General features: G+C 44.1%; 1 protein-coding gene across 2 annotated transcripts in view; it reads right to left on the reverse strand.

The window, feature by feature from the left end:
• Window positions 1-643: 643 nt before the first annotated feature.
• LOC141265486 (cadherin-9-like) overlaps window positions 644-25,985 on the reverse strand; it is a 567,900-nt gene continuing 542,558 nt past the window's right edge. Inside the window, exons 10-12 of one of the 2 annotated variants that reach the window (XM_073678637.1) lie at window positions 7,464-7,581; window positions 7,116-7,367; window positions 644-3,703 (exon numbers count right to left, since the gene is read on the reverse strand). In XM_073678637.1, coding sequence (XP_073534738.1) covers window positions 3,222-3,703; window positions 7,116-7,367; window positions 7,464-7,581 — 852 coding nt within the window. In that variant the 3' untranslated portion in view covers window positions 644-3,221. Of the gene's footprint in view, window positions 3,704-7,115; window positions 7,368-7,463; window positions 7,582-25,985 lie in introns of those variants that run through there. The other variant, XR_012320104.1, reaches the window with a different exon arrangement.

Below are 25,985 nucleotides of genomic sequence, written 5' to 3' on the forward strand. Positions count from 1 at the left end.
GTGTCTGCGGGTGGCACCATTGCTTCTTCCGCTGTTGTGCATGCAAGCCTATCCCCTGTCCATGGTGCATGCGAAGCTGCCTCCTGCCCTGCACCTGTAATTGAGCACTCTCAAGTAGCAGCATCAGGAAGCACGTCCACGTCCATGTCCCAGCACAGCGTAGAGTTGTCGATACCCCAGTCCTTGGAACGCAAGCGCAAATATGCAGCCAACGCCCCACAGGCCACACTACTAAATTCTCACATTTCACGACTGCTTGCGCTCAAACTGTTGCCTTTTTGGCTCGTGGAGACGGAAGCATTCCGCAACCTTATGGCAGCGGCCGTCCCTTGGAACTCAGTCCCCAGCCGCCACTATTTCGAACACATTGTCTGTCCTTATTAGGTACAACAACCACACTGTCTGCCCTTATTGGTTATAAATGCCACATAGTCCTGACTCATTAGCTATATCAGTTAAACTGTCATCTTTTATTAGCTAAAACCAACACACTGTCTTCTAATATGAACTATTACTGCCACACTATCCACTCTTATGAGCTAATATGGATATTAAGAGCTTCCACACCCCTGTTAAAATGTCAGGATTTTTGTTATGTAAAAAAGATCATACGAAGAAAAATAATTTCAAAACTTTTTTCCACCTTTAATGTCAACTACAATCTGTACAATTCAATTGAAAACAAGTTAAAAAAATAAAAAACTAAAATAATGTGATTGCATAAATTCGCACACCATTTGTTGCACTTTGTTGATGTATCCTTTGAATATATGAGAGCATTCAATCTTTTTGAGTAGGAGTCTTTCTGCATGGCACTTCTGGAATTGGCCCCTCATCAGTGCAAAGCAGAAATTCTGATTTGACTAGTTGAGAGGCCTCTGACCGAGTCCAGGTTGGAATCCTCCATAAGGAGAATTTTTCTCAATTAGACTATCTGCTTTTTAGCAGATATAGCCATGTGAGTGCTTGATTTTTTTTAAATGAATGACACCATTAAATCTACAATATAATGTACTGTTCCACAAACAGAAATGCATACAGTTACATGCCTTGGCATACTGTAACTTGGCCACTCTTAATGTACCTAGGCAATTGTCAAGATCCACTGATGGCAGCTGCCTTTGCAATTGCCAAATGACATTCCAGATATGCTCAATGGGAGACAAGTTTGAAGATCATGCAGATAATTGTATCCACACAGATTGCCCACAGTAGCACAAACAACATGTGGTCTGGCACTGTTGCATTGAAAAATGGCTCCTGGGACACTTTGGAGAAATTGTTGCACCAATAGTTCATCAAAAAGATAATTGTAACTCTGAGCTGCTAGTGTATCTGAAATGAAGACTAGAGGGGTCAAGCTACCAGACATTATGCCTCCCATATCATGATCCCCAGATTATGACCAGTGTGACATTCCTTCTTAAATGCTCTTGCATACTGTTTTTGTTTTAAATGCAATAATAGCTGAAAATTGATCTGGAGACCACATAGGTTACACCATGAAGAGACCTTCACAAGAGAACATCACACCAGTCCTTATCTTCTGGGCTAAGGAGTGGGGTGACATAACGTTTTGTAGCTGGACCCCACTAGTTTTCGTAACAGGTACACTAACTACGCTAAAGCTCCAAATTGTCTCAGGAACAGTCTTTCAACACAAAAATGCAAGGCTGCATATTTCTCAAGCCATTGTGAGTTGCTTTCCAGGCTTAAATATTCTACTGTGGCCTTAATCATCTCTGGACATGTCTTCCATAATGCACATTTGGGATGACATTAGTCGGCAAATTGAAAGGGTGCTGCCAGCAGCGAATCTTGATGATTTGTTTGCTGAAGCATACTTAGTGGGGCACAACAGTTGTCAGACAACCATTAATAACCTCATAGATAGTAAGCTAAGTAATTTAAGAGCAGATAATGCTCTGCATGGAGCTCATATCGGTTACGGATTTAATAGAGAAGTTTTGAAATTTTATTTCCATTATGTCATCATTTGCATATTATTAACATGTTCATAAATCCTGTGATTACCATAAATCCATGACTTTTCCTTCTTGGTGTTTGTTACAATTTCCAAGTTGAGATGTGTAGGTGAATAAATGCCTTCCTTTGAAGACCAGCTGGGCTTTGTAAGAGGACCAACATAGTATTAATAAAGGTGTTTAATAGGCCCCAGACTGTCCTGATAATCCATCGACACCTCACAAATGCATCATAAAGAACTGATTGGAGCCGATGCAGGGGCGTACTGGCAAATAAGCTACTTAAACATCCCTGTCAGTGTTTGACAGCTTCATTTGTTCAATAAAGTGAAGCAAATAAAGCTTTCTCTGGTCACTGTTGTTACAGGCAGATGCTGGCTATTTTATACATCCAGCATCTACTGGGTATTATACAAGCTCAGCGCCTGAACCAATCCAAATATGTTCAGCCTCACTGCAACATCTAGTTACATCACGGTATATGACATGGTTAATATTATGTTTAATCAGTGTATATTAAATTACAAACATACAAATTATATGACTCCATTTTTTCAAACATATTTGGTTGTATCTGTTATAAATGTTATAAACTAGCCTAATTAAATATAAAACAAATTTAATTCTTTAGCAGTTTTCTTGTTTTAAATCATATCACTTTGCCTATAACACACACAAATAGATATGCAGTACATACACATACAGACAGGACAAACATGTAGAAATTAAAAATAGAAACTTAATTGAACATTTTTAAATCAAATATTTTGTAAAATGTAGCAAACACTTGTATAACAATTATTTTTATTCCAAAACAGTACAAAAATATAGTTTTTCCTTTGTAAAAAATAGAGCAAACACACAATTACAGACATTCTAATTCATTAAATAACATTCAAAACATCTTTTCTTTCAAATAATTGTAATACTTAACTTTTCAATTTGGTTTAATTTAAAACAATAAGTCTATTTTTTATCTATTTTACATTGTGTGCAAGCTAATGCTAAAATAGAATAGTCATTAAAGGCACAGAACAGTGTTCCATTATATTCGTATTACTTTTATGCATACTCCTGTAGATTAAAGAACATCAATCAAATAGCTTGTTAATTCTTCTGTACCAATGGCAGGAAAATAGTACTTACTATATCCAGAATAAATAACTGTGTTGGATGTAATTTGTAGACGTTTAAATAGTTCATCACTACTAGAAATCAATTAAAGTATGTTTTTCATCAGTCACTTTCATCCCCGCCATACATATCGGCGAGTTTTTTAAATCGAGGACCCCAGTCATTAAGATACCGGTAATCATGATTCTCGTTAACCTCAAGGGATTCCAAAGAGCTTAGAGATTCAGCAATGGAGTCATTACCTTCATAAGCATAGGTTGCAAGTGAGTCATATGGAGGAGCAGTTGCATCTGTATCATTTTCATTTATTTTCCGTTGAATAAAATCTTGAACATCAACATTTTCCAACAGAGGAGCTGGTCTTTGTATATGAAATATAGTGTCAGGGATGATATCTCTTCTAAGTTTATTTTCCTCTCTAGCTTCAGGATTTCTTAGTGCTCCAATATCAAAAGCTTGCGTATCCTCCTCACCTCCTCCCTCATCATTATAGGTCACAACATTATCTCGCACATCATCCTTTGAAACTATTAATGGTTCTTTTTTTCTGTGTCTCTTCAGAGCCGCAAAAAGGACTACTAATGCTGAAAGGGAAATTAGGAAATATTTAATATTTTACTCTTACAGAATGTTTATAATATTTTTGATTTTGTTTGTTGAATGAGTAATTAGAAATTATTTTGTGACATTATTGAACCATACGATAAAAAATGTAACTTGTGTTTTAATAATGTTCATGAGAAATATTTCATCTTATCATTCATTTATATGAAGCACTCATTATGTATGTTACATATTGTATCAATTAGTGAATTCTTATTTATATAGCTATGGCTAAAACTGATCAACAGGTCATTATATTAGTGGAAAAATGTTCTTATGGAAAATGCACATTTCATATACACTAGTGAGTGACATACCGCTATTAGTGGCAGACTACGCGAGCCTCATCAAACTGTGTGTGAGGTACTTTGGAAGCTATTATAATCTATGTTATTGATATGGGGACCATTCAACTGTGTGTGGGGTACTGAGCAGGCATCATACTGTGGGAATGGGGCAAAAGAAGCCATGATACTATATTTGTGAGGAAGTCTATTGGGGCCATCATGTTATGTGAGGGGCTGTGAGGGCTATCATACTGTGTATGGGGAGCTGTGAGGGCCATAATATTTTTTTGTAGAGGACAGTGGGTGTTATCATACTGTTTGTGGAGGCCATTATACTGTGTGTGGAGGGTTATGAGGTCCAAAATACTGTGTGTTGGATTTTTGGGGCCATGATACTGTATTTGTGGGGACATTATACTGTTTCGTGGAGCATCATACTGTTTGTGAGGCTGCAGGGACATCATAATGTGTGCCATGATACTGTGTGGGGGAGTTGTGGAGGCCTAAATACTGTGGGAGGGGGCTATGGGAATATCATACTGTATGGGGACTGTGGTGAGCTGAGCATAATACTCTGTGGCAGGATGTGGGGGCATCATACTAAGAGGGGGAACTGTGAGGGCATCATACTGTGTGTGTGGATATGTGGGGGTTATGATTCTGTTTGTGAATTGTGGGAGTTATCATAGTATTTGTGGGGGACTTTGGGGCATCATATTTTGTGGGGTGCTTTCAGGGTCACAATATTGTGTGTGAGAGACTTTGGGTCAATGATATTCTATTTGAGGTCCATAATGCTCTCTGTGACAGACTGTGGTGGCATAATAATGTGTGAGGGAACCTATGGGGGCAATGGTACTGGGTATGGAAATCAGTATACTCTGGGCATCATATCATGTGTGTTATGATACTGTGTGGGGGCAAGCTGTGGTGGCCATGATAATGTGAATGAGGGGTTCTATGCAGGCATGATACTGTTAAGAGGGCTCTGTGAACCATGATACAGTGTGGAGGACTGCAGGGGAATCATGCTGTGGGGGAACTGTAAAATTTTGGGGAATCATACTGTTTGCAAGCTGTAGAGACCATGTGTGAGAGGCTGTGGGAGACATCATACTGATGTGTGGGGAATGTGAGGGCCTTCATACTGTGTGGGAAATGCAGGTGGCATCATACTTTGTGTAGGGACTGTGTTGTCCATGATAGTGTGTGTTTGGGACTGTGGGGGCCATTATGCTGTGCTTTATGAACCAAGATACTGTGTGAGGGGCTGTAGGAGCATCATACAGTTGATGGTTATGTGAAGGCTTGATGCAGAATATAGGGCATTCATACGGAGGAACATCATACTGTGTGGGAGGATGTGTGGGAATAATATTGTGTGTGCCAAGATACTGTGTGGTGGGGGATATGAAACCATATGTGGGGCTGAGGGGACATCATACTATGGGTGGAAAAATGGAGGCATCAAACAGTGTGTGGGGGCTGTGCGGTCATGATACTGTGTGTAGTGGCATGAAGACCATGATACTGTGTTTAAGAGGCTGTGGAGTGCTGTAAGGGCCATTACATTGTGTTTGGAGAGCTGCATGGGAAAATATAATGTGTGTGGGGGCATTTGGAGCCTGTGATACTGTGTATGGGGGCTACCATACTGGGGGGGGGGCACTCTACTTGGTGGGAGGCTGCAGGGGTCTATGAATGCATCAAACTGTGTTAGGGATGTGGTAATAATCATACCATGATGGGGTTATGGGAGCATCAAACTGTGTGTAGAGACTGTGGGGGCCATGATACTCTGTGTTTGTGGTAGGGTATGACAACCATGATACTGTGTGTTGGAAGCTCTGGAGACCATGTTTCTGTGGGATATATAGTAGGGGCATTATACTGTGCTGTGTGTTGTGGGCTGTGGGGGCTATCATAGTGTGTGATATGCTGTTTGAGCTATCATACTGAATGGTTGGGTGTGAGGACCATGATACTTGGTGTGGAGGAACTAGAATATACTGTGTGGGGGGCACTTTAGGGACATCATGTCTACTGTGACAATTTTTTCATTGAGTGGGGATAAGGGAGGAACCAATTAGAACTTTTTCTTTGGGACCCCCAGATGTTAACATATGTCTTTAACAAAAGTTACCATTAGTCTCCTTATTGTTAAACCCATACACCAGAATCAAGCAGGATGGTTTGGTGTATTTTTTTTCTTAAACAAGGAGTGTATACACACAGAGAAGTATGTTTTGTCTTTTTATACTTTCCTTACTGGCTTAAAAAAAACCTGCAGAAAAAAATGCCTTCTGTTTCTGGCACTGTAGTAGAACTACTTTCTGATTAATGTGCAATTCTGAGCATGTCTGTATGTGAAGTTTTACCAATGTCTGCTAATGGCAAATCTGCTGTTTCAGGTTTGTTAAACTAAACACACTGACAGTATATAAACCCTGCTCTTTCACTTTAATACATTTTGTAACACATTATGTTCATGTTCATCCATCTACAGTAAAGAACTTTCTTCAATATAATATCACCCTGTGGCCAAATTAGTATTTACTTCCATATATCACGTGTATGTCTGAGTGTCATCTCATCATTTCTACGTAGAAGCGGAAAAACTAATTGGGATTAAGAGATGATAACATATACATGTGAAACTGTGGCCCGTGGGTCAAATCTGGCCCGCAGGACGATTATATTTGGCCCACGACACCACAACCACCACCCCTATGTGGGGCCATTATTCTGCATATAGGACTTTGTGTGGTCCATTATTCTGTATGGAGGACTATGTAGGGCCCATTATTCTGTATGGAAGACTATGTGTGGCCATTATACTGCCTGGAGGACTATGTGGGGACCATTATACTGTATGGAGGACTATGTGGGGCCCATTATTCTGTATGCAGGACTGTGTGGGGTCCATTATACTGTATACTGGTTGGCCCGCGACTTTGTCCAAGTATTTCATTTTGGCCCTCTGTGTGTTTGAGCCTGACATCCCTGCAATAAACTATACATGTTTGCACAAATCATGTATACAGCACAAAATTTTGTTAACACAAGCGCACATAATTAAAACATTTTCAGAAGAAATAGAACTTACAGAGAAGTATGATGATGCAAAGTAAAATCGCAACTAATGCACCAGTGCTCAGTCCAGCTGGAAGGAAGAAAGCTTCAGCACTGCATGTCTGTATATTGCCTTTGCTGTCACAGGCACATACCTGTATAGTCAATGTTTCAGTGCTGCTCTGAACAGGATAGTCATTGTCAAAAATAATAACTGGCAATGTATATGCACTAATTTTATGACGATTATATTTGTTTCTTTTTGTTAAAATACTTGCTGTATTGTCTGGAATTATAAAACAAGATGAAAATGTTAAGAGATGTGAACAAGAATAACAAATATGTTGTATAACTAATATTATATTGCTGTCAAATATTTTACCTTTATTGTCAACAACTGTAAAGTTCGGATTTATGGAAAATTCTGGTACCATTTCAAAGAAAAATGTATGTCCTCGTGGAGGTTCATCTTTGTCCACAGCACTTACTGTCTGTATGAGCTGTAAGGAAACACACACTTTACAGAGTGGACTTGTCAAATATCACTTTCATATTTATTGTACTTCTGTGAGATATAAAGAAAATATGCTTGAGTTGCAATTTGAGTGTAAGAATAATGGCTACAACAATGTAAAAGCAACATTGTAAAACATTCAATATCAAAATGGTATTTGGATTTCAATAAGCATATTTTTAATTTCTGTACACACATACTTTACAATAGGAATGCTTGATTCATACACTGCTCAAAAAAATAAAGGGAACACTCAAATAACACATCCTAGATCTGAATGAATGAAATATTCTCATTGGATACTTTGTTCTGAAAAAGTTGAATGTGCTGACAACAAAATCACACAAAAATCATCAATGGAAATCAAATTTATTAACCAATGGAGGCCTGTATTTGGAGTCACCCCCAAAATTAAAGTAGAAAAACACACTACAGGCTGATCCAACTTTGATGTAATGTCCTTAAAACAAGTCAAAATGAGGCTCAGTTTTGTGTGTGGCCTCCACGTGCCTGTATGACCTCCCTACAACGCCTGGGCATGCTCCTGATGAGGTTGCGGATGGTCTCCTGTGGGATCTCCTCCAAGACCTGGACTAAAGCTTCCGCCAACTCCTGGACAGTCTGTGGTGCAACGTGACGCTGGTGGATGGAGTGAGATATGATGTGCTCAATCGGATTCAGGTCTGGGGAAGGGGCGGCCCAGTCCATAGCTTCAATGCCTTCATCTTGCAGGAACTGCTGACACACTCCAGCCACATGAGGTCTGGCATTGACCTGAATTAGGAGGAACCCTGGGCCAACCGCACCAGCATATGGTCTCACAAGGAGTCTGAGGATATTTTCATAGCTAACTACTTCCACTTTCCAAAATGGTATGAAGAATTTTTCAATTAAGTTGTTTCTATGGCATGTGTATTAATTTATTTACTCTCCTATTCCCCTGACATTCCCGTGCTGTGTCCCTGATTCTCCCAGCTGGTCTTCTGTATAAATTGGCTTTAGCAGTGTTGTGCTACATACCACTGATTCCAGTGATTGGCTGTAGTGGACTGGTGGAAAATTTATCCTGTGCCATTTGAAGCTAATGTAAACACCCTTGGGGAGAATCAGGGATGCAGTGATGAAATGGCCAAAATGGAATTGGTGGGTATATCTTATTCAATAATAACAAATTTGAAAATAAACAGCCTATATGTTGCTGCACTTTCAAAACACTCAAAAATCCAAGAAATAACCAGGAAGCTAGTACAGCTCTGAGGTAAAATGTTATTTTTATTAAGTATATCAATAAAACCAATAAAACATACAATTGATGGGGAAAGGAAGTGACAAAGAGATGCCACCGATAGAGGTAATACTAATGGGGTACTGGAAAGTAAAATGACATGTTTATATGTCAACCAAGATGTACTATACCATTGAAAGTACCGTATTTTTCGAACTATAACAAGCACCGGACCATAAGACTAGTGTTGAGCCACCCCCGTAGTGTTCGGGTTCGGTTCGGTTCGTCGAACACCGGGATGTTCGAGGAACTGTTCGTCGAACTGTTCGTCGAACACCTTAGAACACCGTCGAACACCGTTAAAACCAATGGCAGGCAAACAAAAACACATAGAAACACATAGAAAACACCTGCAAAGGTGTCCAAAAGCTGACAAACTGCTCAGAAGACACTCTCTTTAAAAAAGCCGGCCGGCAAATTCAGCAGCGGCATACACCGGTACCCGACAATTTAGACAAGAAGGAATAGAGCATCACACATAGATTAGATAGATAGAAACATGTCAGTCACACATATAAGAAGCACAGTGACAGTGTTGGTTACTGCACTTGTCATTTAGTGTAAAGGATTTATTAAAAAAAATATTAGTGTTTTCATGCACCGTCTCTTTAAAAAAGCCGGCCGGCAATTCAGCATCTGTACCCGACAATTTAGAACAGAAAGAATAGAGCTTCACACATAGATTAGATAGATAGAAACATGTCAGTCACATATATAATAAGTACAGTGATAGTGTTGCTTACTGTACTTGTCATTTAGTGTAAAGGATTTATTTAAAAAAATAATAGTGTTTTCATGCACTGTCTCTTTAAAAAAGCCGGCCGGCAATTCAGCAGCGGTACCCGACAATTTAGAACAGAAAGATAGAGCATCACACATAGATTAGATAGATAGAAACAAGTCAGTCACATATATATGAAGTACAGTGATAGTGTTGGTTACTGTACTTGTCATTTAGTATTAAAATAAAGGATTTATTATTAAAAAAATTGGCGTGGGGTTCCCCTTAATTTTAGGCTCTAGCGGAGGTTAAGCAGACGGCTGGGGCAGATGTTTGAAGCCTGGGAAGGGGGTAATACCCACGGAGCTTCCCAGGCTACTAATATCAGCCCCCAGCTGAATACATAGCCTTTACTAGCTATTAAAATGGGGGACCCCCCAAAAAAAATGACGTGGGGTCCCCCCTAATTTAATAGCTAGCAAAGGCTAGGCAGACAGCTGGGGGCTGATATTAATAGCCCAGGAAGGGAGCCATGAATATTGGCCCCCTCCCAGGCTAGAAACACCAGCCGTCAGCCGCCCCAGAAATGGCGCATTCATAGGATGCGCCAATTCTGGCACTTAGCCTCGCTCTTCCACGCTGCCCTGGTGCGGTGGCAGGGGGTAATAGGGTTGGGGTTGATGTCAGCTTATAATGCCAGCTGACATCAAGCCCAGGTTAGTAATGGAGAGGCGTCTATAAGACACCCCCATTACTAACCCCATAGTCAAAGTTAAAAAAAACACAAACACCCAGAATAAAGTCCTTTAATTGAAATAAAGACAAAATCCTTTATTGTTCTAAATTAAACCATACTTACCATCACGCCCATTCCAGCTGAAGCCAACGATCTCCTGCAATAAAAGAAAAATAATAAAGCAACCTCATCCTTACCTTTCCATGGTTCCCACGACAGCTTCAGCTCTGCTACATCGAGATGACAGGCTGGACCGCAGCAGAACGCTGCCATCCAGCCTGTCATCCCGCAGACACTGAGAAGCGCAGGCTTGCTTGCGCTGCTCAGCGTCTCTCTGTGACGACATCCAGAGGAGCCGAGTTCATGTCCAATGAACTCGGCTCACCTCATGCACGTCACTGACAGCGTGGGAAAATTCTCACGCTGAAGCGCTGATTGCAGGAGAATTTTCCCACGCTGTCAGTGACGTGCAGGAGGTGAGCTGAGTTCATTGGACATGAGCTCACCTCATGCACATCACTGACAGCGTGGGAGAATTCTCCTGCACTCAGCACTTCAGCGTGAGAATTTTCCCACGCTGTCAGTGACGCGCATGAGGTGAGCCGAGTTCATTGGACATGACCTCGGCTCATCTGGATGCCGTCACAGCGAGACAGTGAGGAGCGCAAGCATGCCTGCGCTTCTCAGTGTCTGGGGGATGACAGACTGGATGGCAGCGTTCTGCTGCGGTCCAGCCAGTCATCTCGATGTAGCAGAGCTGAAGCTGTCGTGGGAACCATGGAAAGGTAAGGATGAGGTTGGTTTATTATTTTTCTTTTATTGCAGGAGATCGTTGGCTTCAGCTGGAATGGGTGTGATGGTAAGTATGGTTTAATTTAGAACAATAAAGAATTGTGTCTTTATTTCAATTAAAGGACTTTATTCTGGGTGTTGTGTTTTTTTTAAATACTTTACTAGAAATTCATGGCGGTCATGTCTAATACTGGTGTGACCCCATGAATTTTGGGCTTGGGGCCAGCTGATAATACCAAGCTGGCCCTAACCCCTTTATTACCCAGTGAGCCACCGCACCAGGGCCCTGGATGAGTTGGGTACAGCGCCAGAAGATGGTGCTTCTATGAACGCGCCATTTTCCGGGGTGGCTGCGGACTGCAATTTGTAGCGGGGGGGGGCCCAGAAAGCTTGGGCCTCCCTGCGCTGCAGATTCCAGCCCCCAGCTCCCTAGTTGTACCTGGCTGGACACAAAAATAGGGCGAAGCCCCACGTACTTTTTTTTTAATTATTTCATGAAATTCATGAAATAATTAAGAAAAAAAGGCCTTCCCTATATTGTTGTGTCCGGCCAGGTACAAATAGGCAGCTGGTGGTTGGGGGCAGCCCGTTCCTGCCTGCTGTACCTGGCTGGACACAAATATAGTGCGAAGCCCCACTTCAATTTTTTTTAATTATTTCATGAAATTCATGAAATAATTAAGAAAAAAAGGGCTTCCCTATATTGTTGTGTCCGGCCAGGTACAAATAGGCAGCTGGTGGATGGGGGCAGCCCGTTCCTGCCTGCTGTACCTGGCTGGACACAAATATAGTGCGAAGCCCCACTTCAATTTTTTTAAATTATTTCAGGAAATTCATGAAATAATTTAAAAAAAATTGACGTGGGGCTTCGCCCTGTTTTTGTGTCCAGCCAGGTACAACTAGGCAGCTGGGGGCTGGAATCCGCAGCGCAGGGAGGCCCAAGCTTTCTGGGCCACCCCCGCTGCAAATTGCAGTCCGCAGCCACCCCGGAAAATGGCGCGTTCATAGAAGCGCCATCTTCTGGCGCTGTACCCAACTCATCCAGGGCCCTGATGCGGTGGCTCACTGGGTAATAAAGGGGTTAGGGCCAGCTTGGCATTATCAGCTGGCCCTAAGCCAGAAATTCATGGGGTCACGCCAATATTAGACATGACCACCATGAATTTCTAGTAAAGTATTTAAAAAAAACACAACACCCAGAAAAAAAGTCCTTTAATTGAAATAAACAAACAATTCTTTATTGTTCTAAATTAAACCATACTTACCATCACGCCCATTCCAGCTGAAGCCAACGATCTCCTGAAATAAAAGAAAAATAATAAAGCAACATCATCCTTACCTTTCCATGGTTCCCATGACAGCTTCAGCTCTGCTACATCGAGATGACAGGCTGGACCGCAGCAGAACGCTGCCATCCAGCCTGTCATCCCGCAGACACTGAGAAGCGCAGGCTTGCTTGCGCTCCACAGTGTCTCTCTGTGAGGGCATCCAGATGAGCCGAGTTAATGTCCAATGAACTCGGCTCACCTCATGCACGTCACTGACAGCGTGGGAAAATTCTCTTGCACTCAGCGCTTCAGCGTGGGAGAATTCTCACACTGAAGCGCTGAGTGCAGTAGAATTCTCCCACGCTGTCAGTGACGTGCAGGAGGTGAGCTGAGTTCATTGGACATGAGCTCACCTTATGCACGTCACTGACAGCGTGGGAAAATTCTCCTGCACTCAGCGCTTCAGCGTGGGAGAATTCTCACGCTGAAGCGCTGAGTGCAGGAGAATTCTCCCACGCTGTCAGTGACGTGCAGGAGGTGAGCTGAGTTCATTGGACATGAGCTCACCTTATGCATGTCACTGACAGCGTTGGAGAATTCTCCTGCACTCACCGCTTCAGCGTGAGAATTTTCCCACGCTGTCAGTGACGTGCATGAGGTGAGCCGAGTTCATTGGACATGAACTCGGCTCATCTCGATGTCGTCACAGAGAGACGCTGAGCAGCGCAAGCAAGCCTGCGCTTCTCAGTGTCTGCGGGATGAGAGGCTGGATGGCAGCGTTCTGCTGCGGTCCAGCCTGTCATCTCGATGTAGCAGAGCTGAAGCTGTCGTGGGAACCATGGAAAGGTAAGGATGAGGTTGCTTTATTATTTTTCTTTTATTGCAGGAGATCGTTGGCTTCAGCTGGAATGGGCGTGACGGTAAGTATGGTTTAATTTAGAACAATAAAGAATTGTGTCTTTATTTCAATTAAAGGACTTTATTCTGGGTGTTTGTGTTTTTTTTAACTTTGACTATGGGGTTAGTAATGGGGGTGTCTTATAGACGCCTCTCCATTACTAACCTGGGCTTGATGTCAGCTGGCATTATAAGCTGACATCAACCCCAACCCTATTACCCCCTGCCACCGCACCAGGGCAGCGTGGAAGAGCGAGGCTAAGTGCCAGAATTGGCGCATCCTATGAATGCGCCATTTCTGGGGCGGCTGACGGCTGATGTTTCTAGCCTGGGAGGGGGCCAATATTCATGGCTCCCTTCCTGGGCTATTAATATCAGCCCCCAGCTGTCTGCCTAGCCTTTGCTAGCTATTAAATTAGGGGGGACCCCACGTCATTTTTTTTGGGGGGTCCCCCATTTTAATAGCTAGTAAAGGCTATGTATTCAGCTGGGGGCTGATATTAGTAGCCTGGGAAGCTCCGTGGGTATTACCCCCTTCCCAGGCTTCAAACATCTGCCCCAGCCGTCTGCTTAACCTCCGCTAGAGCCTAAAATTAAGGGGAACCCCACGCCAATTTTTTTAATAATAAATCCTTTATTTTAATACTAAATGACAAGTACAGTAACCAACACTGTCACTGTACTTCATATATATGTGACTGACATGTTTCTATCTATCTAATCTATGTGTGGAGCTCTATTCTGTCTGTAATAAATTGTCGGGTACCGCTGCTTAATTGCCGGCCGGCTTTTTTAAAGAGACGGTGCATGAAAACACTATTATTTTTTTTTATAAATCCTTTACGCTAAATGACAAGTACAGTAAGCAGCACTGTCACTGTACTTCATATATATGTGACTGACATGTTTCTATCTATCTAATCTATGTGTGATTCTCTATTCTTTCTATTCTAAATTGTCGGGTACCGCTGCTTAATTGCCGGCCGGCTTTTTTAAAGAGACGGTGCATGAAAACACTATTATTTTTTTTTAATAAATCCTTTACGCTAAATGACAAGTACAGTAAGCAGCACTGTCACTGTACTTCATATATATGTGACTGACATGTTTCTATCTATCTAATCTATGTGTGATTCTCTGTTCCTTCTATTCTAAATTGTCGGGTACCGCTGCTGAATTGCCGGCCGGCTTTTTTAAAGAGACGGTGCATGAAAACACTATTATTTTTTTTGATAAATCCTTTACGCTAAATGACAAGTACAGTAAGCAACACTATCACTGTACTTCATATATATGTGGCTGACATGTTTATATCTATCTAATCTATGTGTGAAGCTCTATTCTTTCGGTTCTAAATTGTCGGGTACAGGTGTATGCCGCTGCTGAATTGCCGGCTTTTCATGTTTCACTGTTGGCACTGTTCCCATCGATTTGGGCAATCACTGTAATGCCACAACCACCATGACTGTGGCATTACAGTGAGTGGCAGACAATCCCTGCATGATTGGTGCTCTAAATAGCGCCAGACATGCAGGACACGCTTTTGGTGCACGAACAGTTATTGAACATAACCTCGAACAGCCGAATTTTTTGCAAATCGTTTGGGTTCGTCGAACAACTCGAACACCGCCCAAAACAGCTCGAATTTGAGATTGGCGAACAGTTCTAGTCGAACACCGCTCATCTCTACATAAGACGCACCTAGGTTTTAGAGGAGGAAAATAGGAAAAAAAATTTAAACAAAAAATGTGGTCATGATGCCTTGTTATGGGGAAGGGGGTCTGCTGCTGACACTGGCATAGGGGTAACATCCCTCAATTCTGTTAATATCCTCCATCCTGGTATGTATGGCCCCTCCTTCCTGGTATGCATGGCCGCCATCCCATCCTGGTATACGTGGCCTTCATCCCCATCCTGGAATGCATGGCACCCCTTGATCCCCCACCCTGGTATTCATGGCACCCCTTGATCCCCCATCCGGGTATGCATGGCACCCTTTTATTTCCCATCCTGGCATGCATGGCATCCCTTAATCACCAATTCTGGTATGTATGGCACCCCTTGATCACCCATCCTGGTATGCCTGGCACCACTTGATCACCCATCCTGGTTTGTATGGCACTCCTTGGGCCCCCATCGTGGTATGCATGGTATTTCTTGATCACCCATCCTGGTAGGTATGGCCCCCCTCATCCCCATCCTGGTATGCATGGCACCCCTTGATTTACCAATACTGGTATGCATGGCACCCCTAGATACCCCATCATGATATGCAAGGCAAACCCCCCCTAAAACCCATCCTGGTATGTATGGAACCCCTTGATCACCCATCCTGGTATGTATGGCACCCCTTGAGCCCCCATGCTGGTATGCATGGCACCGCTTGATCTCCTATCCTCGTATGTATGGCACCTCTTGATCCCCCATCACGCTGCCCACAAAAAAAAATAAACAATCATACTCACCTCCTCTCTCCTCCAGTGTTGTCCTGCTCTGCTGCCAATAATCTCACTATGTGAGCCGCACATGGCAGGGCGCGCATAGCGTCCCTGCCATGCACCCTCACACAGTGTGAGATGCTGTGCTGGAATAGTCACTGCTCCCCACTCCGGGACTCTGTGCATGGGGAGCAGTGACCATTCATTCTCTTCAATAGCCAGCGCACTGTACCACAGCATGGCTCCTGCTGCTGCTCTGCGGTCAGTGTGCCCGCTATTAAAGTCCATGAATATTCACTACAACCAATGGAAGTTGTAATTAAAACAAAAACATTAAATAAACAATGGGTCATTTTCTGATGACATGTTCCCTTTAAGTGTTTGATGTCAAGGTAGAATCAATGGGTCATTATGGATTTTCAGGCAGTTCTTCTCATCCCTCGCTGACCTTACAATAATGACCCACTATAACAGACAAGACGAGAGGGCAGGGTGTCACACAACGGCTTTATTTCCCCCGGCAATACTTAATCTAGCACATCACACTCCGGCTATTAAGAAAAATTAATATTCACTGCTCCCCAGGCAATATTCATTTTCTTTAGTAGTGGGCACAGTATAGGCTGCAGCAGGCGGCTGCTGCCTCCTGTGCCCCGCTGATCCCTCGCTGCCACTCCCCCACACCCACCACCATGCACGGCCATACAATAATATAGCATTCGGAGGAAAATTTTATGAGGAAAAAAGTGTGTCTTATAGTCTGAAAAATACGGTATATTAGGAAATTTGTCAATGATAATATTCAATGAGAATAATTGTCCAGGATGTCAAATGAGACACCTTATGTAATGCAGCATAGAGTTATATCATGTAAAGCTGGCAATCAGCAAGTGGCAGAAGGTATAAAAAGGTATAATTTATAAATGGTATAGTATACCATGCTGTCAAAATAACTGGTAACACAGCTTATATATTTAGATAGGTATATCCAACAAGTACCTATGAGTGATGAGCGAGCATACTCGCAAGTACTCGGTACTCGCCGGAGCATCTCAGTACTCGAGATGCTCGGAGCTCGCCGAGTACTTGCGAGATGCTCGGGCGGATGCTCGGGTCCCCACCTTGCATGTTTGGTGCTCTTTATTGTGCCAATCAACATGCAGGGATTGCCTGCCACTCATTGTAATGCCACAGCCATTGTGGTTGTAGCATTACAGTGATTGGCTGGCCACACAGCATCATCAGGTCTATATCAGACCTGGCACCGCTGTGCTGGTCAGACTACTCTGCAATCAGGCAGTGTAGGGAGAGCTGCTGTTGAGCTAGGGAGAGATTTGGTTGTGTATTTGGTACTGTAGCGAGAAAACAAGTACATTACACATATCCATCTCAACAAACAGTTCTTCTGAGGACTAATCCATCTGCAGAAATATCAGGCAGGCAGTGTATATAGCAGACTGCAGTGCAAATAGCACAAGAGGCTCCATTCCAGTTCTGATTTCTGCTGCTCTTAGATATTTCTAGACAAAGGCCCAGGTCTCAGGGGCCAGGAATAATTTTTGGACCTTAATCCTCTTTATTTGCTTAAAAAGCAATCCAGAGAAAACCGTTTTTCTGCGCCATTTGTTTGTTGGCACTGCAGAACACAGCCAGGTTCTTTCCATATTACAGAGCTAAAAACCAGCTATTTAAAACTGTAGTTTGTCCATCACATGGATCACATATAATTGTGCTGAAAATACTGCCATTTCTGGCCTCCATTCAAATTTTTTTTCACTGTGTCAGCGAAGTTTTTGACACCGGTTTGCTGTTCAAAATAGTTACCTACAGGCCTGGTATTTAAAACTGTGGTTTTTCCATCACACAGATTACGTATAACTTCGCTCCAAATTCAGCCATTTGTAGTGAGCGTGGAAGATATTGTCCTCCATTTAAAATGGGCAAGGCGCATTGGCAAGGGACGGGGAACTGGACGTGATGGTGATGGTGCATGCAGAGGCAGAGGCCAAGGCCGTGGGCAAGCTAAAATTGTGCCACAACAAACACCCACACCTTCTCGCCCAACCTTCCTGTCCCAATTCCTAGGGGACCGCAGTACACCACTATTGAACCCAGAGCAGTGTCTAAAGGTTGTTGGTTGGATAGCTGATAATGCTTCCAGTCACTTAGCCACTACCACCACCACCCTGTTTTCCACACGGTCAAGTCTCAGTAGTCGTGAGTCTGGACCGCATATTCCTCACCCTGATCCTCCTTCCTCTCACCATGCCGAGAGCCTGGAGACAAATTATCCCACACATGGACACTCTGAAGAGCTGTTCACTTTTTTCATTTATAGATTCGGGCCTCTCGCCCGGTCTACTTGAAGCGGGGCAAGAGGAGATCGCATGTAGCGATGCCCAAATATTTGAGCAGCCACGGTCACACTAAGGCTATGGTGGGAAAGTGTCCCAAGAGGTGGACAATGATGAGACACAATTTCCAGAAAGTCAGGAGGAGGACCAGGTTGCGGAAGTGGAAGACGAGGTGGAGGATGATATGGTAACTGACCCAACCTGGCATGAGGACATGCAGAGTGAGGACAGCAGCACACAGGGGGAAGGAGGCAGAGCACCCCAACAGGCAGGAAGAAGCAGTGTGGTGGCTACAGACAGAAGGCAGGCAACCGTTCCCCGTAACACCAAAACGAACCAAGTTGCCAGTACAACTGTTAGGTCTTCCCGAGTCTCGTTGTTTTTAAAGACTCTGCCGATAATCCCCATAAAGACGATTTGCACCACCTGCCAGGCCAGAATCAGCAGGGGTGGCAAAACGACGGGCACCCCACTTTGTGGGCCGAACCCCAGGGTTCAAGAACAATGTCTGCGGGTGGCACCATTGCTTCTTCTGCTGTTGTGCACGCAAGCCAATCCCCTGTCCATGGTGCATGCAAAGATGCCTCCTGCCCTGCACCAGTCATTGCACACTCTCAAGTAGCAGCATCAGGAAGCATGTCCACGTCCTTGTCCCTGCACAACGTTCAGTTGTCCATACCCCAGTTCTTGGAATGGAAGCGCAAATACGCAGCCAACGCCCCACAGGCCATATGACTAAATTCTCACACTTCACGACTGCTTGTGCTCAAAATGTTGCCTTTCAGGCTCGTGGATACGGAAGCATTCTGCAACCTTATGCCGGCGGACGTCCCTCGATACTTGGTCCCCAGCCGCCACTATTTCTCCTGGTGTGCCATCAACGCATTACACAAGCACGTGTCCCAAATCATTAGCCGTGCTCTCAACAACACAGTTACCGGGAAAGTCCACCTAACCACGGACACTTGGACAAGTGCTTGTGGGCAGGGATGGTACATCTCGCTGGAGGTACACTGGGTTAACATAGTGGAAGCCAGGACCCAGTCGGATGTTGGGACGGTACATGTCCTCCTGACGCCAAGGATTGCGGGCCCTAGGTTAATCAGGATTTCCCCCACGGTCTACAGCTCCTGTACCTCATCCTCCTCAGCTTCCTCTTCAGCCTCCATCTCCAAAATGACCACATCAGTCACAAGCTGCGGCACTGCCTCGGCCAAGCGGCAGCAGGCTGTGCTGAAGCTAATTTGCTTAGGTGACAAACCACACAATGCTGAAGAGTTGTGGACAGCTCTGAAAGAGCAGGCAGATCTGTGACTCACAGTGCTGAACCTGCAGCCAGGCATGGTCGTGTGTGACAATGACCGGAACCTGGTGGCGGCTCTGAGGCAAGGTGAGCTCAAACGCTTACCATGGCTGGCCTATGTGCTTAACCTTGTGGTTCAGCGGTTTCACACATCCTACCCGGAGCTGCCGGATCTGCTTGTTAAAGTACGCCGCCTGTGTGCCCATTTTAGAAAATCACCTACAGCTTCCGCCGCCCTTGCCGTGTTTCTGCAGCGTTTGCAGCTTCTGGCTCACAGACTGGTGTGTGATGTCCCCACGCGTTGGAACTCTGCACTTCAGATGTTGGGAAGGATTTGTGAGCAGAAGTGGGAAGTTGGTGAGTACCAGCATCATCAAGGCTATCGGTATTCATTTCAGACTCCACACATAAGACTTCAGGAGTGGACATGGATGTCAGACATATGTACCATCCTCAAAAACTTTGAGGACTCCACCAAGATGGTGAGCGGCAATGACGCCATAATTAGCGTCACCATCCCGCTTCTCTGTCTTCTGAAATGCTCTCTGCTCACAATCAAAAAGGATGCATTGCAGGCAGATCACGATGAGATGGAGCAAGGAACCATACATGGTGATTACACACAGCCCAGCCTCATCTCATCCCAACTTGGATTGGGTGACAATGAGGAAGAGGAGGAGGAAGAATAGGAGCTTCATGCACTATAGACGGTACTACCTGCACAGCTGTCATACCGTCTGTTCAGCGTGGATGGCTAGAGAACAGAGAGGAGGAGGAGGAGAGCATGGTCAGTCATCCTCTTGGTGAGCATACTGAAGTCTTGCCTGTTAGCAGTCTGGCACGCATGGGCAAGTTTATGTTATGCTGCCTTTCCCACGACCCTCGCGTTCTCAAAACTTTGAGTGACAGTCATTACTGGTTGGTGACACTTCTAGACCCACGCTACAAGGAAAACTTTATATTTCTTATTCCTGAGGGAGAAAGGTCTACAAAAATGGGGCTGTACCAGAAGGCCCTTTTTGAGGAACTATTAAAAAAATTCCCATCTGAAAACGCTGGCGGCAGAGGTCACAGTTCGTTGGACAACCAAGGAGTACAGGTGAGAGAGACACAACTTCAATCCAGCAGAGTCAGGGGAACACTTTCAAAGTTCTGGGAGAATTTTCTCAGCCCCTCCCATTGCACAGGCCATGAGGCGCCTGGTACTCTCACAAGGAGTGCAAAGTTTGGGAAGATGCTGAGGGAGTACCTTGCCGACCGTACCAACGTCCTCCGTGATTCCTCTGTGCCATATACAGTAACTATTAGGTATCAAAGCTGGATATGTGGAATGTACTGGCTCTCTATGCCTTGGAGGTCCTGGCCTGCCCTGCCGCCAGCGTTTTATCAGAGCGGGTTTTTAGTTCCGCTGGTGGAATTATAACTGATAAGCGCATCCACCTTTCAACTGAAAATGCTGACAGGCTGACTCTTATAAAAATGAACAAGGGCTAGATTTGGATGGACTTCTCAACACCACCTAATGATATCAGCGTAACACAAACTTAAATACAATGTCTTTTTTTGGGAGGTGTATTCCCATGCACCTCGTCGCACCCACACATGGGTATACGCTCCCTGATTTCGACTATTTGCTCTTGTATTCCTCCTTCTCCTCATCCTCCATCACCATATCACCAGGGTGAACGTGGTCCATGAGGCAACACCCACATAATTTTTTTAAAGGGTGTTTATGATGCCCGTAAAAAAAAATTTTTATACAGTATGTTAATGTATACCCCCCAGGGGTAAATGTTTGTCAGTCCATACACTTAGTGCATGAGCTTTACAAGTATAGAAGGCCCGCTCCTTTCTAATGGGAAAAATTTTTTATGAGGCCATCCTCCACGTCTCTTTCAAGGGGCATTGGAGTACCTCCCAATTTTTGGCAGCCCTTGCATTCACTGCATAGGCAAACACAATGGGAGACCCACTTCCTAATAATGGGAACTTTTTTTTCAGGAGGCCCTCCTCTACTTCTCTTCAAAAGGACATTGGAGTGCCTCCAATTTTTTGGCAACCCTTGCATTCACTGCATAGGCAAACACAATGGGAGACCCACTTCGTAATAATGGGAACATTGTTTTCAGGAGGCCCTATGACCTCCATGTCTCTTCCAAGGGGCATTGGAGTGCCTCCAAATTTTTGGCAACCCTTGCATTCACTGCATAGGCAAACACAATGGGAGACCCACTTCCTAATAATGCGAACATTGTTTTCAGGAGACCCTCTGACCTACATGTCTCTTCCAAGGGGCATTGGAGTGCCTCCAAATTTTTGGCAACCCTTGCATTCACTTAATATGCAAACATAATGGGAGACCTATTTCCTAATAATGGGAACATTATTTTCAGGAGGCCCTCCTCTAAGTCTCTTCAAAGGGGTATTGGGGTGCATCCAAATTTTCAAAGTGGCATTGGGGTGCGTCCAAATTTTGGGCAGCCCTGCCACTCACTGCATACGCAATAACAGTATAGGAGACCCACTCTTTAGTAATGGGAACAATAAAACATAGCCGGCTGATGGCTCTCTAAAAATAGTGAGGGCCGACTACTGGCCCTTTAAGAATAGTAAAGGCCGCCTGATTGCCCTATAAGAATAGGCTTTGTGACTTTCAGAGTCCCTCCTTCATAAATGAAACACGATGTATCTGATGATATCTCATACACCACATGGCCAGATGAGGTTGTAAAATGTTAAAATGACATTTCCTGGTGAATGCATTTATCACGGCTGAAAGCAATGCAAAAGTGAAAAAACGCATCAAAAACACTACGTGTGAGCATAGCCCAAGGTGTGGAGGAGCATTTTTGTTTTTGGTTATTTATTTTGCCTTATTTACAAGTCAATACCCTGGAAAGGATGCTCCTTAACATATTTCCCAGGAAAATCCATTTTGGTTTCGTTTTGGTATGTTTTATTGTGAGTCCGTAAAAGTGGCATAATACCTCTGACAACGATGTTGAAGAAGTGACCTGGGAGTCACAAATGCTTCCAGAGGTCTTCCCCATGCTGTCCCCATGTCATTTAAGAACTGTTCCCATTGATTTGGGCAATTTTTAGGCCCTCTGCAGACCGCCAGGGGGAGCCACTTGAAAAATGGTCGAGTTTCCCATAGACTTACTTTGGGCTCATTGCTCGGGTCGAGCACCCGAGTATTCCAATGTGCTCGACCAGAGCATCGAGCACCCGAGCCTTTTAGTGCTCGCTCATTACTAGTACCAATATGATACAACAAACATTTGTCACAATGGATATAAATACAGACAGGGATGAAACCCTAGTAATGATATGTTGCTGTATCAATCTATTAAAGCTAGTGCATAAGAAATGTAAACAAAGAACCTACAATACAGAATACCACATGTCAAGCAAAATGTTTATGCATAGATAAGATCAGTACAATCTGGATGGAGCGAGGGCAGGTACCACAATGTGCGTTTCACGTTAGCTTCTTCGGGGAATTCCCCATTATAGGTTTTTGCATTTTTTTTCATGCCATTCATTGTATGGGTAAAATTACCAGTCAACATGATTATGGCTTTATCAATCTTGCTTAGTTTTTTTTTTTTATTTGTAAAAAAATATATATATTTTTGGTTTGTTTCACTACTTTCTGAAACGTGTAACATTTTTTCTGTTGATGGTGGAGAATAACTGTTTTTTTTCTGTGCTGACTTGAACCTGTGATCATTTGACTGTTCTATTTACTGCAATACTGTGGTAAAAGTCAAGGCGCCTTAAAAATATCATCCTTTAGCGGAGCTCTGCAGACAAGCCACACTAGCAACCATGTGGACCTACAGCAGGTAACTCCTGGTAACACACTGGTGTCCTGCAATCATTACATTTCTGCTAACAAAATTGACAGCACATCTAAATTGCCAATAGCAGTGTTTGTAGGGTTTGTAGCTCAGCTCTGGCCTCTGCTGTCTATTGATAAGGCTGGCATATTTTGTGTGGGGATGAAATGCAGCTCTTGAATCCTCTCCACGCTTGCACTGACGTACTGGAATAGCCTAATGCGCTCAGGGGTTAAAGTATGCTTCTCCTACAATCTACTGAAGGATTCTTATATTATTATGACGTGCCTTGACGTGCCAGAGCTGGTATGTCACTCTCCATAAGGAGAAACGCTACTCCTTAGACCTCAGTCCAGAGCCTCTCACCTTGCCAAATCAGATCTCATACTTTGCACTGATGAGGGCCAACAGCCCGAAACACCGTGTCTGCAAATTGAGATTCTGATTTGGCTTTTATCCTAAGTCATATTGCATGACTCGTTAAAGGGTTGATTGTGACTTGTAGGATTGCTACTTCCAATAGGTGGTGCTATAGTGTACAAGTCCTCTTTTTCTCTGAAGAGACAATTTGCATATATATTATTATGCAAATAGTTTTTGCGTCTGAATATCAGCCCTTCTATCCTTGTGTTGGGTACCTTTTAATGTAGGAAGAACCTGAAAGCTGATAAATGCTGCCCAATTGAGAGGCAGCATGTATCAGGTACTAACTGTATAAACTTAGCCAGGTATGTTTTAAAAACACACTTTAAAAGCCACCAGGGACTGAGCCGTGCTGGAGACTAATCGGACAGACAGGTCCCCTACTGCATTATATTGATTAGTCTCTGGCTAAGTCTACATTTAGGCAGAGACCTGTTACTCCAGGGTTTTGAGCGAGTAGCAGTCGCCGGTGATCTGCCTGTCCAATTAATCTCCAAAATGACTCAGTCCCTTGCAGCTTTTAAAATATATTTTTCTCTAAAAAAAGCCTTATCCCTTATGCCATGTCTCTGCTCTTTTTGTGTATACATATGTGTATTTCTTCAGATACTCTGCTATATCATGCCTGATAAAGAGACCTAAGTACTCTTCAAGTCTTCAGTCTTGCTTTGTAACATCAATTAGTTTCTTTTTATTAACCATTAAAATGTATTATATCTACAATATTATTATTTTATTACTCCTACTGAGAGCAATCATTTTTTTTTCAACTGAATAACACGATTAGTGTTGAGCCACCCCCGTAGTGTTCGAGTTCGGTTCGGTTCGTCGAACACCCGTGTGTTCGCCGAACTGTTCGTCGAACTGTTCGTCGAACACCTTCGAACACCGTTAAAACCAATGGCAGGCAAACAAAAACACATAGAAACACAAAGAAAACACCTTCAAAGGTGTCCAAAAGCTGACAAACTGCTCAGAAGACACAACTAACACATGGAAAAGTGACAAGTACATATAGTCATGAGAAAAGAAAAGAGGTGGAGGAGTAAAAGGAGGGGGAGACACAGATATAGGCATGTCATGCCCTTCTAAAATCCAAAAAGTGAGAAGCCGACACGTTCAGTCCGCTCCTGCCCGTGCCACCTCCGTGTCGCCGGGTTTGTGCCAGAGCCGCGGTGAACCCTGATGGCCAGCCCCCCTCTCCCAATACTGGTGCCTGTCCGCTGGTGGGTCGAGCGAGCCCCCCTGTGGTGGAGGCAGCTCTAAGTTTTTTAATTTAAATTGTCTCTCTAATTTGAATGAATACACTTTAAATCCATTTACAAGGATCTATTGGAGGGCAAGTCTCATGCCAGCAGCCGCGTAAGTCCAGCTCCAGTAGCGTCCACTAAAGCTGCTGCAGTTAAAAAGCTTTTATAAGGATCGAGCTCGGCTGTCCACCACAAGGCATCCTACTGCCAGTCCCAGCCCCTATGCCTTGGGGTGCCTCCTGATGCTCTTCACTGAGTATCCCGTGGTCCCGAAACATTTCCTTTGAAAAAATTAAGTGTCCAAACTACAGGTGGTGTAGCTTGCTTAACAGCCGGGATAATCCGCTGACTAGCAGACACTGCTACTAGGCACAAAGTATTTCCTGGGCTAGATGCAGTTAACAATTTGTAAGTAGATACTCTCGTTGGATGCTGAGAAAGCATTCCATAGAGTCTCCTGGCACGCCATATATGATTCTCTTAAAAAGCTTGGGGTAGGGGTCTAGGGGACCCTTTTATAGCCAAAATCACGGCCCTGTATCACAATATGTCACCTAGGCTGAAGATAAATGGAACTGTAGCACCCTGAGGGCTCGGTTGCTACAGATGTATTGCACCTCACCCAGAGGTGTGATATCTCACTCTCAGGTAAGGATGGAGTGTGGATCAGGACCCGACACCTGCATGCATTACACCACATTGCCGTGGGGCAGGGCGACCAATATGCCCCTGAGATGGGCACGACAGTCCCTGTCCCTGGCTGGAGTGGGGGGAGGGAACACTGAGGAAGGGGAACCCTGTAGTGCAGGAGCAGGGAGGAAGCAGTTCCTGGGTGCATTGAGAAGGGAGTATAAAAGGTGGGCACCATCTTAGTTCAGTGCAGAGAAGTCTGAGCAGAAGTGGCAGGGAGCAGGGGCTCTGCATGAGCTCTGCTCCGGAGGCGGGCCTAGTAACAGAGGCCCAGGCCTGCAAGAGGGAGAAGGAAGGAAGAGGAGCAGAGAAGGCTCCAGGAACGAGGAATGAAGGGATCCCAGGGGTGCGGACGGGCGAGTCGCCACCGCACGCCCGAATCCACCTGCGT

Source organism: Phyllobates terribilis, unplaced genomic scaffold (genome assembly GCF_046119375.1).
Source record: "Phyllobates terribilis strain yellow unplaced genomic scaffold, ASM4611937v1 Scaffold_4__5_contigs__length_816908805, whole genome shotgun sequence".
NCBI lineage: Eukaryota > Metazoa > Chordata > Amphibia > Anura > Dendrobatidae > Phyllobates > Phyllobates terribilis.